The 19,215-nt window shown below is 46.4% G+C and overlaps 1 protein-coding gene across 1 annotated transcript in view; it reads left to right on the forward strand.

Annotated features, from left to right (window-relative positions):
• The window catches only part of HEATR1 (HEAT repeat containing 1), a 710,058-nt gene that overhangs the window by 340,625 nt on the left and 350,218 nt on the right, over positions 1–19,215 (forward strand). The window contains exons 22-23 of the mRNA XM_069234483.1: positions 11,617–11,781; positions 14,915–15,157. Coding sequence (XP_069090584.1) covers positions 11,617–11,781; positions 14,915–15,157 — 408 coding nt within the window. The remainder of the gene's footprint in view (positions 1–11,616; positions 11,782–14,914; positions 15,158–19,215) is intronic.

Consider the following 19,215-nt stretch of genomic DNA (forward strand, 5'->3'; position numbering starts at 1 on the left):
AAAGAGTCTTCTACAGGCCCCCAAAAACCTGCACAGGAGGGTGGGCCCAGAGCCTCTTCACAAAACAATCCTGGGTACAAGGGTAAAAACTTTGATCCCAAAAAGGCCTGGTGTCGTAGCTGTAATCAGCCTGGACACCAAACTGGAGACAAGGCCTGTCCCAAGAAAGGTTCCACTCCAAACTCCAATCCAGGTAACACTGGAATGGCTAGTCTCCAAGTGGGATCAACAGTGTGCCCAGAGCAAATCAGGGTCCACACTGAAGCTACTCTAGTCTCTGAGGGTGGGGTGGATTTAGCCACACTAGCTGCCTGGCCGCCTAACATGCAAAAATACAGGCAGCAGCTCTTTATTAATGGGACAAGTGTAGAGGGCCTGAGGGATACAGGTGCCAGTGTCACCATGGTGACAGAGAAACTGGTTCCCCCTGGCCAATACCTGACTGGAAAAACCTATACAGTCACCAACGCTGACAATCAGACTAAAGCACATCCCATGGCAATGGTAACTTTAGAATGGGGAGGGGTCAATGGCCTGAAACAGGTGGTGGTCTCCTGAAACATCCCAGTAGACTGTCTGCTTGGAAATGACCTGGAGTCCTCAGCATGGGCTGAGGTAGAACTAAAAACCCATGCAGCCATGCTGGGTATCCCTGAACTGGTGTGTGTAAAAACAAGAGCACAATGCAAGGCACAGGGTGAAAAAGTAGAGCTGGAGTCTGGAAGAAAGGCCCAGCCTACCAAGAGAAAAGGAAAGTCAGTTGGGAAACCAACTGCAACACAGTCTGAAAAAGAGAACCTCTCTTCTCAGGAAGAAGTTCTGCCCTCTGAGGGAACTGAGCCTTTGGAGCTTGAACCTTATCAGGTTGAGCTCTTAGGCCCAGGGGGACCCTCAAGGGAGGAGCTGTGTAAGGGACAAGAAACCTGTCCCTCTCTTGAAGGCCTTAGGCAGCAAGCTGCTGAAGAGTCCAAGGGCAAGAAAAATGGAACACATAGGGTCTATTGGGAAGATGGACTCCTGTACACTGAGGCCAGAGACCCCAAACCTGGTGCCACTAGGAGAGTGGTAGTGCCTCAGTCGTTCAGAGAGTTTAGTCTGACCTTAGCCCATGATATTCCCCTTGCTGGGCATTTGGGACAAACCAAGACGTGGGAGAGGTTAGTCAACCACTTCTACTGGCCCAATATGTCCCACAAGGTTAAGGAGTTTTGCCTCTCCTGCCCCACCTGTCAAGCCAGTGGTAAGACAGGTGGGCACCCAAAGGCCCCCCTCATTCCACTTCCAGTGGTGGGGGTCCCCTTTGAAAGAGTGGGTGTGGACATAGTTGGTCCACTAGAACCTCCCACAGCCTCAGGAAATATGTATATCCTAGTAGTAGTGGATCATGCTACTAGGTATCCTGAAGCTATTCCCCTTAGGTCGACTACTGCCCCTGCAGTAGCCAAGGCCCTCATTGGTATCTTTACCAGAGTGGGTTTTCCTAAGGAGGTGGTGTCTGACAGAGGTACCAACTTCATGTCAGCATACCTAAAACACATGTGGAATGAGTGTGGAGTGACTTACAAATTCACTACACCATACCATCCACAAACTAATGGCTTAGTTGAGAGATTCAACAAGACATTAAAAGGCATGATCATGGGGCTCCCAGAAAAGCTCAAAAGGAGATGGGATGTCCTCTTGCCATGTCTGCTTTTCGCTTACAGAGAGGTGCCACAGAAGGGAGTAGGATTCTCACCCTTTGAACTTCTGTTTGGTCACCCTGTAAGGGGACCACTTGCTCTTGTTAAAGAAGGCTGGGAGAGACCTCTTCATGAGCCTAAACAAGACATAGTGGACTATGTACTTGGCCTTCGCTCTAGAATGGCAGAGTACATGGAAAAGGCAAGCAAAAACCTTGAGGCCAGCCAACAGCTCCAGAAGTTTTGGTATGACCAAAAGGCTGCAATGGTTGAGTTCCAACCAGGGCAGAAAGTCTGGGTTCTGGAGCCTGTGGCTCCCAGGGCACTTCAGGACAAATGGAGTGGCCCTTACCCAGTGCTAGAAAGGAAGAGTCAGGTCACCTACCTGGTGGACCTGGGCACAAGCAGGAGCCCCAAGAGGGTGATCCATGTGAACCGCCTTAAGCTCTTCCATGACAGGGCTGATGTAAATCTGTTGATGGTAACAGATGAGGATCAGGAGGCAGAGAGTGAACCTCTCCCTGATCTTCTGTCATCAGACCCAAAAGATGGCTCAGTAGATGGAGTGATCTACTCAGACACCCTCTCTGGCCAACAGCAAGCTGATTGTAGGAGAGTCCTACAACAGTTTCCTGAACTCTTCTCCCTAACCCCTGTTCAGACACACCTGTGTACCCATGATGTGGACACAGGAGACAGCATGCCTGTCAAAAACAAAATTTTTAGACAGTCTGACCATGTTAAGGAAAGCATCAAGGTGGAAGTCCACAAGATGCTGGAATTGGGAGTAATTGAGCGCTCTGACAGCCCCTGGGCTAGCCCAGTGGTCTTAGTCCCCAAACCTCACACCAAAGATGGAAAGAAAGAGATGAGGTTTTGTGTGGACTACAGAGGGCTCAACTCTGTCACCAAGACAGACGCCCATCCAATTCCTAGAGCTGATGAGCTCATAGACAAATTAGGTGCTGCCAAATTCTTAAGTACCTTTGACTTGACAGCAGGGTACTGGCAAATAAAAATGGCACCTGGAGCAAAAGAGAAAACAGCATTCTCCACACCTGATGGGCATTATCAGTTTACTGTTATGCCCTTTGGTTTAAAGAATGCCCCTGCCACCTTCCAAAGGTTGGTGAATCAAGTCCTTGCTGGTTTGGAGTCCTTTAGCACAGCTTATCTTGATGATATTGCTGTCTTCAGCTCCACCTGGCAGGATCACCTGGTCCACCTGAAGAAGGTTTTGAAGGCTCTGCAATCTGCAGGCCTCTCTATCAAGGCATCCAAATGCCAGATAGGGCAGGGAACTGTGGTTTACTTGGGCCACCTTGTAGGTGGAGGCCAAGTTCAGCCACTCCAACCCAAGATCCAGACTATTCTGGACTGGGTAGCTCCAAAAACCCACACTCAAGTCAGGGCATTCTTTGGCTTGACTGGGTACTACAGGAGGTTTGTGAAGGGATATGGATCCATTGTGACAGCCCTCACTGAACTCACCTCCAAGAAAATGCCCAAGAAAGTGAACTGGACTGTAGAATGCCAACAGGCCTTTGACACCCTGAAACAAGCAATGTGCTCAGCACCAGTTCTAAAAGCTCCAGATTATTCTAAGCAGTTCATTGTGCAGACAGATGCCTCTGAACATGGGATAGGGGCAGTTTTGTCCCAAACAAATGATGATGGCCTTGACCAGCCTGTTGCTTTCATTAGCAGGAGGTTACTCCCCAGGGAGCAGCGTTGGAGTGCCATTGAGAGGGAGGCCTTTGCTGTGGTTTGGTCCCTGAAGAAGCTGAGACCATACCTCTTTGGGACTCACTTCCTAGTTCAAACTGACCACAGACCTCTCAAATGGCTGATGCAAATGAAAGGTGAAAATCCAAAACTGTTGAGGTGGTCCATCTCCCTACAGGGAATGGACTTTATAGTGGAACACAGACCTGGGACTGCCCATGCCAATGCAGATGGCCTTTCCAGGTTCTTCCACTTAGAAAATGAAGACTCTCTTGGGAAAGGTTAGTCTCATCCTCTTTCGTTTGGGGGGGGGGGTTGTGTAAGGAAATGCCTCCTTGGCATGGTTGCCCCCTGACTTTTTGCCTTTGCTGATGCTATGTTTACAATTGAAAGTGTGCTGAGGCCTACTAACCAGGCCCCAGCACCAGTGTTCTTTCCCTAACCTGTACTTTTGTATCCACAATTGGCAGACCCTGCCATCCAGATAAGTCCCTTGTAACTGGTACTTCTAGTACCAAGGGCCCTGATGCCAAGGAAGGTCTCTAAGGGCTGCAGCATGTCTTATGCCACCCTGGAGACCTCTCACTCAGCACAGACACACTGCTTGCCAGCCTGTGTGTGCTAGTGAGAACAAAACGAGTAAGTCGACATGGCACTCCCCTCAGGGTGCCATGCCAGCCTCTCACTGCCTATGCAAGTATAGGTCAGCCACCCCTCTAGCAGGCCTTACAGCCCTAAGGCAGGGTGCACTATACCATAGGTGAGGGTACCAGTGCATGAGCATGGTACCCCTACAGTGTCTAAACAAAACCTTAGACATTGTAAGTGCAGGGTAGCCATAAGAGTATATGGTCTGGGAGTCTGTTTTGCACGAACTCCACAGCACCATAATGGCTACACTGAAAACTAAGAAGTTTGGTATCAAACTTCTCTGCACAATAAATGCACACTGATGCCAGTGTACATTTTATTGCAAAATACACCCCAGAGGGCACCTTAGAGGTGCCCCCTGAAACTTAACCGACTGTCTGTGTAGGCTGACTAGTTCCAGCAGCCTGCCACACTAGAGAGATGTTGCTGGCCCCATGGGGAGAGTGCCTTTGTCACTCTGAGGCCAGTAACAAAGCCTGCACTGGGTGGAGATGCTAACACCTCCCCCAGGCAGGAGCTGTAACACCTGGCGGTGAGCCTCAAAGGCTCACCCCTTTGTCACAGCCCAGCAGGGCACTCCAGCTTAGTGGAGTTGCCCGCCCCCTCCGGCCACGGCCCCCACTTTTGGCGGCAAGGCTGGAAGGAACAAAGAAAGCAACAAGGAGGAGTCACTGGCCAGTCAGGACAGCCCCTAAGGTGTCCTGAGCTGAGGTGACTCTAACTTTTAGAAATCCTCCATCTTGCAGATGGAGGATTCCCCCAATAGGGTTAGGATTGTGACCCCCTCCCCTTGGGAGGAGGCACAAAGAGGGTGTACCCACCCTCAGGGCTAGTAGCCATTGGCTACTAACCCCCCAGACCTAAACACGCCCTTAAATTTAGTATTTAAGGGTGTAGGAAGTTGGCTCTGTATGTGCTATTTCAAAGTAAGGAATAGCATGCACAGAGTCCAAGGGTTCCCCTTAGAGGTAAAATAGTGGTAAAAAGAGATAATACTAATGCTCTATTTTGTGGTAGTGTGGTCGAGCAGTAGGCTTATCCAAGGAGTAGTGTTAAGCATTTGTTGTACATACACATAGACAATAAATGAGGTACACACACTCAGAGACAAATCCAGCCAATAGGTTTTTGTATAGAAAAATATCTTTTCTTAGTTTATTTTAAGAACCACAGGTTCAAATTCTACATGTAATATCTCATTCGAAAGGTATTGCAGGTAAGTACTTTAGGAACTTTAAATCATAAAAATTGCATGTATACTTTTCAAGTTATTGACAAATAGCTGTTTTAAAAGTGGACACTTAGTGCAATTTTCACAGTTCCTAGGGGAGGTAAGTATTTGTTAGGTTAACCAGGTAAGTAGGACACTTACAGGGCTTAGTTCTTGGTCCAAAGTAGCCCACCGTTGGGGGTTCAGAGCAACCCCAAAGTCACCACACCAGCAGCTCAGGGCCGGTCAGGTGCAGAGTTCAAAGTGGTGCCCAAAACACATAGGCTTCAATGGAGAAGGGGGTGCCCTGGTTCCAGTCTGCCAGCAGGTAAGTACCCGCGTCTTCGGAGGGCAGACCAGGGGGGTTTTGTAGGGCACCGGGGGGGACACAAGCCCACACAGAAATTTCACCCTCAGCAGCGCGGGGGCGGCCGGGTGCAGTGTAGAAACAAGCGTCGGGTTCGCAATGTTAGTCTATGAGAGATCTCAGGATCTCTTCAGCGCTGCAGGCAGGCAAGGGGGGGGTTCCTCGGGGAAACCTCCACTTGGGCAAGGGAGAGGGACTCCTGGGGGTCACTTCTCCAGTGAAAGTCCGGTCCTTCAGGTCCTGGGGGCTGCGGGTGCAGGGTCTCTCCCAGGCGTCGGGACTTAGGGTTCAAAGAGTCGCGGTCAGGGGAAGCCTCGGGATTCCCTCTGCAGGCGGCGCTGTGGTGGCTCAGGGGGGACAGGTTTTGGTACTCACAGTATCAGAGTAGTCCTGGGGTCCCTCCTGAGGTGTTGGGTCTCCACCAGCCGAGTCGGGGTCGCCGGGTGCAGTGTTGCAAGTCTCACGCTTCTTGCGGGGAGCTTGCAGGGTTCTTTCAAGGCTGCTGGAAACAAAGTTGCAGCCTTTCTTGGAGCAGGTCCGCTGTCCTCGGGAGTTTCTTGTCTTTTCGAAGCAGGGGCAGTCCTCAGAGGATGTCGAGGTCGCTGGTCCCTTTGGAAGGCGTCGCTGGAGCAGGATCTTTGGAAGGCAGGAGACAGGCCGGTGAGTTTCTGGAGCCAAGGCAGTTGTCGTCTTCTGGTCTTCCTCTGCAGGGGTTTTCAGCTAGGCAGTCCTTCTTCTTGTAGTTGCAGGAATCTAATTTTCTAGGGTTCAGGGTAGCCCTTAAATACTAAATTTAAGGGCGTGTTTAGGTCTGGGGGGTTAGTAGCCAATGGCTACTAGCCCTGAGGGTGGGTACACCCTCTTTGTGCCTCCTCCCAAGGGGAGGGGGTCACAATCCTAACCCTATTGGGGGAATCCTCCATCTGCAAGATGGAGGATTTCTAAAAGTTAGAGTCACCTCAGCTCAGGACACCTTAGGGGCTGTCCTGACTGGCCAGTGACTCCTCCTTGTTGCTTTCTTTGTTCCCTCCAGCCTTGCTGCCAAAAGTGGGGGCCGTGGCCGGAGGGGGCGGGCAACTCCACTAAGCTGGAGTGCCCTGCTGGGCTGTGACAAAGGGGTGAGCCTTTGAGGCTCACCGCCAGGTGTCACAGCTCCTGCCTGGGGGAGGTGTTCGCATCTCCACCCAGTGCAGGCTTTGTTACTGGCCTCAGAGTGACAAAGGCACTCTCCCCATGGGGCCAGCAACATGTCTCTAGTGTGGCAGGCTGCTGGAACTAGTCAGCCTACACAGACAGTCGGTTAAGTTTCAGGGGGCACCTCTAAGGTGCCCTCTGGGGTGTATTTTGCAATAAAATGTACACTGGCATCAGTGTGCATTTATTGTGCTGAGAAGTTTGATACCAAACTTCCCAGTTTTCAGTGTAGCCATTATGGTGCTGTGGAGTTCGTGTTTGACAGACTCCCAGACCATATACTCTTATGGCTACCCTGCACTTACAATGTCTAAGGTTTGTTTAGACACTGTAGGGGTACCATGCTCATGCACTGGTACCCTCACCTATGGTATAGTGCACCCTGCCTTAGGGCTGTAAGGCCTGCTAGAGGGGTGACTGACCTATACTTGCATAGGCAGTGAGAGGCTGGCATGGCACCCTGAGGGGAGTGCCATGTCGACTTACTCGTTTTGTTCTCACCAGCACACACAAGCTGGCAAGCAGTGTGTCTGTGCTGAGTGAGAGGTCTCCAGGGTGGCATAAGACATGCTGCAGCCCTTAGAGACCTTCCTTGGCATCAGGGCCCTTGGTACTAGAAGTACCAGTTACAAGGGACTTATCTGGATGCCAGGGTCTGCCAATTGTGGATACAAAAGTACAGGTTAGGGAAAGTACACTGGTGCTGGGGCCTGGTTAGCAGGCCTCAGCACACTTTCAATTGTAAACATAGCATCAGCAAAGGCAAAAAGTCAGGGGGCAACCATGCCAAGGAGGCATTTCCTTACACTGCACACATCAGAAGGCAGCAAATACATGTGTTCCCATATCTAGACGACTGGCTAATCAAGGCCCATTCGTTAATAGAGTGCTCAAATCACACAAATCAGATCATACAAACCCTCTTCAAACTAGGGTTCACCGTCAACTTCACGAAATCCAACATTCTGCCGTGCAAGGTACAACAATACCTAGGAGCCATAATAGACACAACAAAAGGAGTAGCCACTCCAAGTCCCCAAAGAATTCAAAATTTCAACACCATCATACAACGCATGTATCCAACACAAAAGATACAAGCAAAGATGATATTACAACTCCTAGGCATGATGTCTTCATGCATATCCATTGTCCCAAACGCAAGACTGCACATGAGGCCCTTACAACTGTGCCTAGCATCACAGTGGTCTCAAGCACAGGGTCATCTTCTAGATCTGGTGTTAATAGACCGCCAAACTTACCTCTCGCTTCTGTGGTGGAACAACATAAATTTAAACAAAGGGCGGCCTTTCCAAGACCCAGTGCCACAATACGTAATAACAACAGATGCTTCCATGACAGGGTGGGGAGCACACCTCGATCAACACAGCATACAAGGACAATGGAACGTACATCAAACAAAACTGCATATAAATCACCCTGAACTTCTAGCAGTTTTTCAAGCACTAAAAGCTTTCCAACCAATAATAGTTCACAAATACATTCTCGTCAAGACAGACAACATGACAACAATGTATTATCTAAACAAGCAAGGGGGGACGCACTCCACGCAGTTAAGCCTGCTAGCACAAAAAATTTGGCGTTGGGCAATTCACAACCAAATTCGCCTAATAGCACAATTTATACCAGGGATCCAAAATCAACTCACAGACAATCTCTCTCTCGATCACCAACAGGTCCACGAATGGGAAATTCACCCCCAAATTCTAAACACCTATTTCAAACTCTGGGGAACACCTCAAATAGACATGTTTGCGACGAAGGAGAACGCAAAATGCCAAAACTTCGCATCCAGATACCCACACAAACAGTCCCAAGGCAATGCCCTATGGATGAACTGGTCAGGGATATTTGCTTACGCTTTTCCTCCTCTCCCTCTCCTTCCTTACCTGGTAAACAAACTCAGTCAAAACAAACTCAAACTCATATTAATAGCACCAACTTGGGCAAGGCAACCCTGGTACACAACGCTGCTAGACCTATCAGTAGTACCCTACATCAAATTGCCCAACAGGCCAGATCTGTTGACACAACACAACCAAAAGATCAGACACCCAGATCCAGCATCGCTGAATCTAGCAATCTGGCTCCTGAAATCCTAGAATTCGGGCACTTACAACTTACCCAAGAATGTATGGAAGTCATAAAGCAAGCCAGAAGGCCATCCACCAGGCACTGCTATGCAAGTAAATGGAAGAGGTTTGTTTGCTACTGCCATATTAATCAAATACAACCATTACACACAACTCCAGAACATGTAGTGGGTTACTTGCTTCACTTACAAAAATCTAACCTGGCTTTCTCTTCCATTAAAATACACCTTGCAGCAATATCTGCATACCTGCAGACTACCTATTCAACTTCCCTATATAAGATACCAGTCATTAAAGCATTCATGGAGGGCCTTAGGAGAATTATACCACCAAGAACACCACCTGTTCCTTCATGGAACCTAAATGTTGTCCTAACTAGACTTATGGGTCCACCTTTTGAACCCATGCACTCCTGCGAAATACAGTTCCTAACCTGGAAGGTTGCATTTCTCATCGCCATTACTTCCCTAAGAAGAGTAAGCGAGATTCAGGCGTTTACAATACAAGAACCTTTTATACAACTACACAAGAATAAGGTCGTCCTAAGGACTAATCCTAAATTTTTGCCAAAGGTTATTTCACCGTTCCATCTAAATCAAACAGTGGAACTTCCAGTGTTCTTTCCACAACCAGATACCGTAGCTGAAAGGGCACTACATACATTAGATGTCAAAAGAGCATTAATGTATTACATTGACAGAACAAAGAACATCAGAAAGACTAAACAACTATTTATTGCATTTCAAAAACCTCATGCAGGAAACCCAATATCAAAACAAGGTATAGCCAGATGGATAGTTAAATGCATCCAAATCTGCTACCTTAAAGCTAAACGACAGCTGCCCATTACACCAAGGGCACACTCAACCAGAAAGAAAGGTGCTACCATGGCCTTTCTAGGAAACATCCCAATGCAAGAAATATGTAAGGCTGCCACATGGTCTACGCCTCACACATTCACCAAGCACTACTGTGTAGACGTGTTATCCGCACAACAAGCCACAGTAGGTCAAGCCGTATTAAGAACATTATTTCAAACTACTTCCACTCCTACAGGCTGAGCCACCGCTTTTGGGGAGATAACTGCTTACTAGTCTATGCAAAACATGCGTATCTACAGCGACAGATGCCATCGAACTGAAAATGTCACTTACCCAGTGTACATCTGTTCGTGGCATCAGTCGCTGTAGATTCGCATGTGCCCACCCGCCTCCCCGGGAGCCTGGAGCAGTTTGGAAGTTACCTTCAACTATTTGTATATGTATCATCTCAACCTTAAATAGGTACATACTTAGTCACTCCATTGCATGGGCACTATTACTACAATTCAACTCCTACCTCACCCTCTGCGGGGAAAAATAATCGAAGATGGAGTCGACGCCCATGCGCAATGGAGACAAAAGAAGGAGTCACTCGGTCCCGTGACTCGAAAGACTTCTTCGAAGAAAAACAACTTGTAACACTCCGGCCCAACACCAGATGGCGAGCTATGCAAAACATGCGAATCTACAGCGACTGATGCCACGAACAGATGTACACTGGGTAAGTGACATTTTCATTCTCTTCTACTGTTCTTCATTAATAGTAAAGAGTCTGGCTCAAGACAGTGTCTTGTAAATATTAAAAACCTCTGGGCACTTTAAATGTTTTAGAAATGGAGACAGTCTTCATTAATGCAGTGCTAACCACTTAGCTCCTTGCGGAATAGTCTCTATGCTTACTTGATAGTGCTTTGTTAGCTTTGGATAACATAAGAGAAAGCACAAAGCCATTCTCCTAGACATAGACTGTTTTTGAGTGGTTGTACTAGTTCAAACTGGCCTAGGGCTGACAAAAAGATGATTTTATTGTCTAGTTCTTTAGTTTTAGCTAGAGATTCGATATCCAAATACATACAGTTTGTAAAGATCTCTGCCAGTGAAGAGGAATTCTTGAAAAACGGTGGAAGAGAAATACTTTGATTTGGACATCTGGCACTACTTTTGGAAGAAAACCTGGACGTTTTCTCATTGCAGCTTTTGCTTTTAAAGAAAGCCATGTACAGCTCATAATAGCAGAGTGCCTGACTCTTACTAACTCTAGGAGTAGAAGTGACTCCGTTTGCTGGGAGAGTGCAGGATGCCCCTTATCTAGTAGTGTCATTTGGTAATCATGTGGCTTGGCAAAGTTGTTTCACAAAGTTTTTGCGGTATACCTTTTGCAGACATCATAGCTTTCCAAGTCCTTCAGTTTGTTCATTATTTTTTTTAATTAATTTATTTGTTTTATTGAAAGCGTTGTCAAGTTATTGACTAGCTACTAAATTCTGGTGGTCCATAACCAAGTGTCAAGAGAAAATGGTCTACTTTTATATTGTTTTTTTCTTTATTATGCAATTTACTTTACAATTTAATTTCCCACATTGTGTTACGTTGCCTACATTTGTGACTGCTAAGTGATATCTTGGCCTTTACATGTATAAACCCAAATTTTGGTGTGTTTCTACTGTGTTTACCAGATGCTGATTCGCAACACTAAGTCATAGTGACTTCTAATTCTGCAAGCTCTATGACTTACTCAGATGTTGGATGCTCTTTTGTACATGCAGTGTTTGGTCAGGCTGAATTTTTCAAAACATCACCAACATTCATATTTTTTCACAATATTGAATGCATTTAATTTCCTTGTCTACTACAGGCTCTTGGGACCATATTCGAGGAGTTGCAGACAGCAGCTTCTCAGAAAGCAAAGCAGAAGGTATCAGCCATGTTGGAACTTCTACTGAAGAGTATCAAGATGGGTAGTATCCCATCGTATGTTGCAAAAATCTTGATGAGAACTCTTCAAGAGGTTAACAGTGAGGTGCGTGTTAGACATCTTCCAGCACAGCTAGATCAGCTTGTATTCTATCAAGGCGTAACTGTACAGCTGTTGAGTTTTTTTATTTTTATTTTCAGAAAACAGATTGTTAAACTGCAAACTTCTCAGATTGTTAAATGTGCAAACTGATCTGCTCTGGTTTTTCACATAGAAATCAACAAATTAACCTTGCTAAATTCCTGTAAGGCCAAATGAACGTCTGTTTTGCATAAACCAATGATCACCACAATATTCATTCTATATATTTGCCACACATTACCCTAGTGTAGGAAGCTGGCTCTTTATATACTATATCAAAATGAGACATAGTAGGCACAGAGTCCAGGTGTTCTTTAGAGGCTTAACAGAGGCTAAAGTAGATAATACTAATGCTCTCTTTTGGTGGTAGTGTAGTCGAGTAGTTAGGGTTATCAGAGGGTAGTGTAAAGCATTTGTACAATAGTAGAAGCACACACTCAATGACTGAACTCCAGACAAATGGTTTTTATATATGAAAAATATATTTTCTTAATGTATTTTTACAACCACAAGATTCAAGTTGCAGGTAAGTACTTCAATAGATTAGTATTTCACATATGTATCAACAGTCTTTTGTTTGAAATCGTTAAGTTATACAGTTTTTGAATTATTGGCAATAATCTGTTTTCAAAATGGACACCGTGCAATTTTCAGATACAGTTCCTGGGGGGAAGAAATGTTAGATCATTTTACAGGTAAGTACAACACTTAGTTTTAGTCTCCGGGTTTTAGGAAGTGCACCGGTTAGGGTTCCAGTTACCCCCAAACACCCACCACCTTCAACACGGGGCTGCCCGGGTGCAGAGGTCATAGATGATCAATTTTAACGTGGGCTCCTATGGAGACGGAGTATTCGGAATCAGGCCTGCCTGCAGGTAAGTACCCGTGGCTCGGAGGGCAGACCAGGGGGGATTGAATGAGCACTGGAGGGGGCACAAGTAGGCGCCAAATACACACCCTCTGCGGCGCAGGGGCAATCGGGTGCAGGGTGCAAACAGGATATTGGGCTTCCAGTGCTGTTCTATGAAGAGACCCCAGGGGGGTAATTTAGAGGCTGCAGGCGGGGTCCAGGGGGGTGTGTCAGGCACACCACCAGTCGGACAGGGAGGAGGGCTGCCTGCTGAACATAGCTGCACTGAGTGTCGGTTTCCCCAAGGCCTGGGGGCTGTGGGTGCAGTGAGTCTTTAGGCGTTGGATATCTTCGTCCGGAGCTTCCCTCTGCAGGCATCGTCGTGGAGAGGTCAACCCAGGGTGGGCACTTCCTCGCAATCACTTGGGGACCCTCTCTTGCTGGGTGGACCACCTGGACACGGGCCATGGGTGTCAGGTGCACAGGGTTCAGGACTTGCGCATCCGAAGTGAGGTGGTAGTCCTTGGTTGTAGGTTTTTCTTAGACAGGGCTTCTGCCCTCAGGAGTTCTTGGTCCTTCTGGGTGCAGGGCAGTCCTCTGGAGTTTGGCAGAGGTCTCTGGTATCGCTGGATGCGTTGCTGTTCTTTTACAGTCTTCCTTCTTCCCTGCTGGGGCTTTCAGCTAAGCAGTCCTTCTTCTAGGTCGCCAGGAATCTGGTGAGCTGGGTTCAGGGAGGCCCTTAAATCCTAGATTTAGAGGTGTTTTAGGGGGTCAGAGGGCAGTAGCCAATGGCTACTGTCCCCGAGGGTGGCTACACACCCCTTGTGCCCACTCCCATTGGGGAGGGGGCACAAACCTATTCCTATTGGTCCCTGTCCTCCAAACCAAGATGGAGGATTCTGCAGGGACGGGTTTACCTCCGCTCTGGACACTTTAGGGGTGGTTCGGGCTGGGGTGGTCACTCCTCCCTGTTTTCCCTAATTTTCCCACTGGACTTGCCATCAAAGGTGGGGCTTTGTCTGGGGGGTGGGCAGCTCCAGTAGCTGGAATGCCCTGGGGCACTGTAATCCGAGGCTTGAGTCTTTGAGGCTCACCTCCAGGTGTTACAGTTCGTGGAGGGGGGAGGTGTAAATTACCTCCACCCGGGACAGGCTTTGTTTCTGACCACAGAGTGCACAAAGGCAATCACCCCATTTAGTCAGAAACTTGTCTGAAAGTGCCAGGCTGGCACAGACCGGTCAGTCCCACACCAACAGTTTGGCTAACATACATGGGCATCTGTAAGATGCCCTCTGTGTGCATTTTTCAATAAGTCCCACACTGCATCAGTGTGGGTTTATTGTGCTGAGAACTTTGATACCAAAGGTCCCAGTATTCAGCGAAGCCATTATGGAGCTGTGGAGTTCGTAATGACAAACTCCCCAGACTATATACTCAATATGGATACACTGCACTTAAATGGACTTAGGCATAGTAGGGGCATATTGCATATACAGCTATGTCCTTATCTGTGGCATAGTGCACCCTGCCTTAGGGCTGTAAGGCCTGCTAGTGGGGTGACTTACATATTTTGCATGCAGTGTTAGGGGGACATGGCACACATACTGTGAGCTATGTCATGTTTTAACTTTTGTCTGCACCAAGACATGCAGCCTGCAATGACAACCTGTCATGTGCTTGGTGAGGGTTCCCTGAGGGTTGCACAATTCATTCTGCAGCCCTTAAGGATACTTTTAGTACCCCAGGCCTTAGGTACCACGGGATACCATTTACTAGAGACTCACAGAAGGTGCTTAAAGGGGCGTAACCATGTCAAAAAGAGTTCCTACAAAAACCTAACAAGGTTCTTTAGTATGTTATATGTGGCTTTATAGACACAAATGTTTTACAGGAGTTAGTAGTTGCATTGCAATGGAAGCATTCTCACAACTTAACTTTGCACCATACAAATCACAAAAATAAATTAAAATAACCTTAGCTTGAGGTGTTAGTGAGCACTTTTCAATTGTATTTCTGTTGTATCACTTTCTACATTTATGATCTAGTCCTCTTGTGATGCTCAAGCTCTCAAATTTCTGTCAGTCAGATAGTAATTGCTTAGTTTTTAACGTGACGGGCTGCCTCAATATGTCCTTCCTTGAAGGCATACTTTAAGATGAATATGCTGCGTTATAGTAAGATAAAGCAGCTAGTTTGCAAATGCATTTATATACAACATCCAACTGATATGTTTGCTTTCATTTCCAGACGGTGCTTTCCGAGCTACTGCCTGCTATTGATAGATTACTAGAAAAAGTCTCAAATGAGCCAGCGGCTGTTGCAAAGGATGAATATCTGCTGTTGCAACTTCTCCTCACCAAGTACAATCAGCATTCAGCCTCTCTACTTTGCAAGGACCCACACAGTTTGGAAATGTTTGTGAAAGCACTAAATGCAGAAAAAATCCTCCATCACGGGATGCCATCTTTCCAAATCGTGGCCCTGGAGCAGGTAAGATCCTTAAAGCTCAGTGGTATGTTTCTTTTCAACCCTTCAGAACGTATTTTCAAATGATATCAGTAATGTGATAACATGTGACACCAGTTAAGAAGTTGCTTGTTGATAAAATGAAACACAGCTCTTCAAATGTTCTGTTTAAAATCTCTGGCCCACTTAACGCCTCAGATATTTTGAAGCGTCAATCCTTCATTGCTACACAAAGTGTGTGTACATATATATATATTGAGAATCTTCAAATAGGATCCCCCCACCATGTTCATAACACATATATTTGTGTCATGAATATTGGTTGTGGAAATCCCTAATGCCTACCTGGATTTAGCCCTTTGTGACTTCCTCCTGGTTTAAAGCGTGTTAAGCCCCCGCTCACTGGCCTTTCGCCTTTTCAGGACATTTCTCTCGAGATGGAACAGGGGACAACTGGTCAATACTTTTAGCAAATATCGCTTGTACCCAAAACTTCAATGACCTGATATGATGGCAAGGCCTCTAAATGTTAAGTACCTTCTTTTTAGGCTTTGTCTGTTTGGGTAGGAAGGACAACAAATGCTTTGGTAATTGGGGAACAATTGCACAGTTTTGGGGAAAGAGATCTGTCACTGGGGACCTGGACAGCAGGAACCCAGTGTACTTGCCGTCAAAATTGCATCAACTACCAGGCAAAAATGGGTTGACCATGTCAAAAAGGGGCACTTTCCTACAGAGACCAATTCCTTTTGTGGTCAGTCAGATATTTCAGTCTACTATTGTACTCATCTAAAGTCTCTTTAAATGACCCTAATATTAATTCAAACCTGGAGTGTGAAAGTTCACCAAATGACCTGGAACTTTTTAAAACCACTAATTCTTCATTTAGGGCACTGCAACATCAAGCAATTTTAGCTGCAGAGGAGCAGCATTAAGATCTCCTCTTGAAAGGTATTCTACCAGTAATGACAGATGAAAAAACTATCACTACTTCACAGCAAGAGGAGCAGGACAAAGATGCCCGACCCCTCCCATGCACACTTAAACAGTACTATCAGCAATGAACACTATAAACAACATCCTAATAAAATTATCAGATACAGTAATTGGACAGTGAGCTGCAATAGCAAATGTGACGGTACTTTTGAGGATATAGCCAACAAGCTAGATATGGGTTCTGATTATTCCGTCAGATTTCCAGAAGCTACAAAAGTGCCCCCGGATTTAGTGCTGGCACGGTTACAACAACTACTGCGTGTTGATGACATTGTGGACCTATTACAACAACTGCAAATTAAATTTAAAACCTTAGTCTCAGATCTGGTGATTTCAACCCCCTTGCAAAACTATTTTAAGGATACTGAGACTTTGCTACTTACAAAGAGAACTACTAAGGGTTTTATGTCAAAGGCTCAGGAGCAAATGACCAACAGTAAAGGTCCATGCAGTTTGTCCTCGAAACAGCAGCCCCCTGTGGGCCAAATACTTCTCCTAGAAATATGGGTCACTCAGTAAATCAGCAGCACAAAAAGGCTCAGCCTGAAGGAACAACAAGTAAGAGAGAAGGGGGTTATCCAGTATTGGATCTTTTATAGATTCACATGCTTGAATCATTCCCTGTCGTCGAACTGGGAATCCTTCAGTACCTTAGAAAGCAGTATGTAAGAAACACAATAGGCTAAAATGGCAGTGGGCTCTCAGTTTACTTAGCCTATCTATGTTCTTATTTTAAAAGGACCAAATCTAAACTGACCAATCAAGCACCAGCCTCCTCTAGAATGCTCCTAAAAGAGGCTCTTTCCCTCAGAGTTTTACTGCACATCGAGTGTGAAGGGAGTCTCTCTGGGCTGCACTCAGTTTTCCTTTCAAGCAAAGTACTGGATTTTATCTTACCTACCATATCGGATTCAAAAGGCCTTTTTCGTCCCTGAAAGACCTGTGGGGAAAAAGAGGGTTCATATGGATGATCCTCATAAAATCTGTATTTTTTACTGCCTTTTACCCTGACCAAAAGGAAGCAAAATTTGTCGTACTATCTCTACCAAAACTTTGAAGGCTAGAGAAGGGAATTTATAATTTTGGCTAAAAAAGACTAATACCCAAAAACTTCTTCAGAAGAAGAGTGATTCTTCTCAAAAGTCACACAAAAGAACCAGATCTTTAGAAGGCACTTCTGAGGAGAGCAGAAAACCCTCAAAACTCACAATCAAGAGAGGGAATCAAAGAAAAAGGAGACTGCAAAAACATTTCTTCTCTAAGGCAATTTGTATCTGTTCCTACCACGTCTTCAAAGCCACTAAAAGACATGCCTGAGGCATCGTTTTCTGACTAGTCGATGGTTCAAAAGAAATCTCCCTTCAAGATTCCATCGATGAGACGATTACGGTCAACAGCAAGATCGGTGATGACGACCGTCACTACCATATGATCAGCGAGACCGTCTACGGTACTGACGATGGCTACCTCCATCGATACTCCCATCTCGTTGACAAAGGTTGTGGAGACGAAGGGCACAGCAACCCCTCCCCCCACTGACAACAAAGATTACTCTGTTGACTCCTGAGTTTATTACTACATCGACAATGTTACCATTGACAAAGACATTGTCGATGACGACGGATGACTCCTCCGGCAAGTCACATTCCACCGACAACATCATTATCTACACCACCTACGAGGATTAAAATCACAAAAACACTTGTAAAACCTGAGTTTTCATCTCACACCACTATCTCTCTTCTGACCATAGGCCATCTGTTAGACATGGAAGATTCAGACGAGGAGGGCTGACATTTTTATGCCTAGTTCTTTGGTTCAAGACCCTCAGACTATGCTGTCTGATTATAGGAATGTTTCCCTCTACATCCAGAGGAACCACCAACAACAACACTGCCACTGCCTGTCTGTTCTCCTCCACCAAACTTTCCACCACTTGTCACCTCTAGAATATCAACTCCATCCCATGAACAGAATCCAAAACAAAGCCTACCTCTCACAAGTAAGACAACAGAGGATAACAGCCTTGGCCTGAAAATATCAAGAAAAAAGTAAGTTTCAGTGAGATTGTTCAAATGGCTCCTGGGCATGGTCTCTTCAGCAATCAACCTTGTCCCATTTGCACGTCTCAAGATGAGACCGTTGCAGGAGAAACTGCAGCTCCAATGGATTCAGTCTCAAGGCACCTTCGAAGATTTGATGTCCATCACACCAAAAATGGTAGATGCGTTAAAATGGTGGTACCACAAACCTCATTTGTCTCAAGGCCTTAAATATCCAACCCTGGTTTCCGATTTCATCATTACGATGGATGCTTCAATGTACAGCTGGGGTGTGCACGTCCAAGACCTACAAATCCGGGTGAAATAGTCAATATGTCATCAACAAATACACATCAACAGCTTGGAGCTCAAAGCCAGTTTACTCACACTGCAAGCCTTTTTTCCAAGGATAAAAGGAACTTCGGTGTTGGTCTGTATGGACAATATGACCAGCATGTATTATATCAGCAAGCAGGGAGGCACAACATTTCTGACACTCTCACGGGTACCCCTGCTCAGCTGAAGGAGTTTTTATGAGGCCATGTGCCTCATCTTTGTGCGGACTGATTTCCCCTCTGACCCCTCCTCCTCCACGGCACCTTTAAGGCCCGGGGGAATCAGATAGGGGCACCTTGAATTTGGTGCTGGTGGCTTCGGCTCCAGCCATTAAGGGGCCCTCCAGATCCATTGTTGGATCTGTGATGACGCCGGTCGTGCCAACGCAACCTTTCCTGGGGCCGGCAAAGATGTTGACGCTTCCGAGGCCAGCTGGGCCCACAATCATCGTCGACCAAATCTTAATACTCCCACAACCCGGAGCCAGAATTGCTTCGCTCAATGCCAGATCCGACTTCGAAGGGGTCTTCTCACCCCAGGTTGAATTCTGACTCGTTTTAGTATTGGTATGAATACTGGGAAGGTTTTTAGGGGTCACTGTACCCTCTGGAACACCAGCTTGACAACCCTGACATGGTCTGGGCACAATAATTGGGTGAGGCCAGTAGTCTGGATACTTCTCCAGATGCTGGCATGCTTTCTTCCCCT

This window comes from Pleurodeles waltl, chromosome 5 (genome assembly GCF_031143425.1).
Source record: "Pleurodeles waltl isolate 20211129_DDA chromosome 5, aPleWal1.hap1.20221129, whole genome shotgun sequence".
NCBI classification, from domain to species: domain Eukaryota; kingdom Metazoa; phylum Chordata; class Amphibia; order Caudata; family Salamandridae; genus Pleurodeles; species Pleurodeles waltl.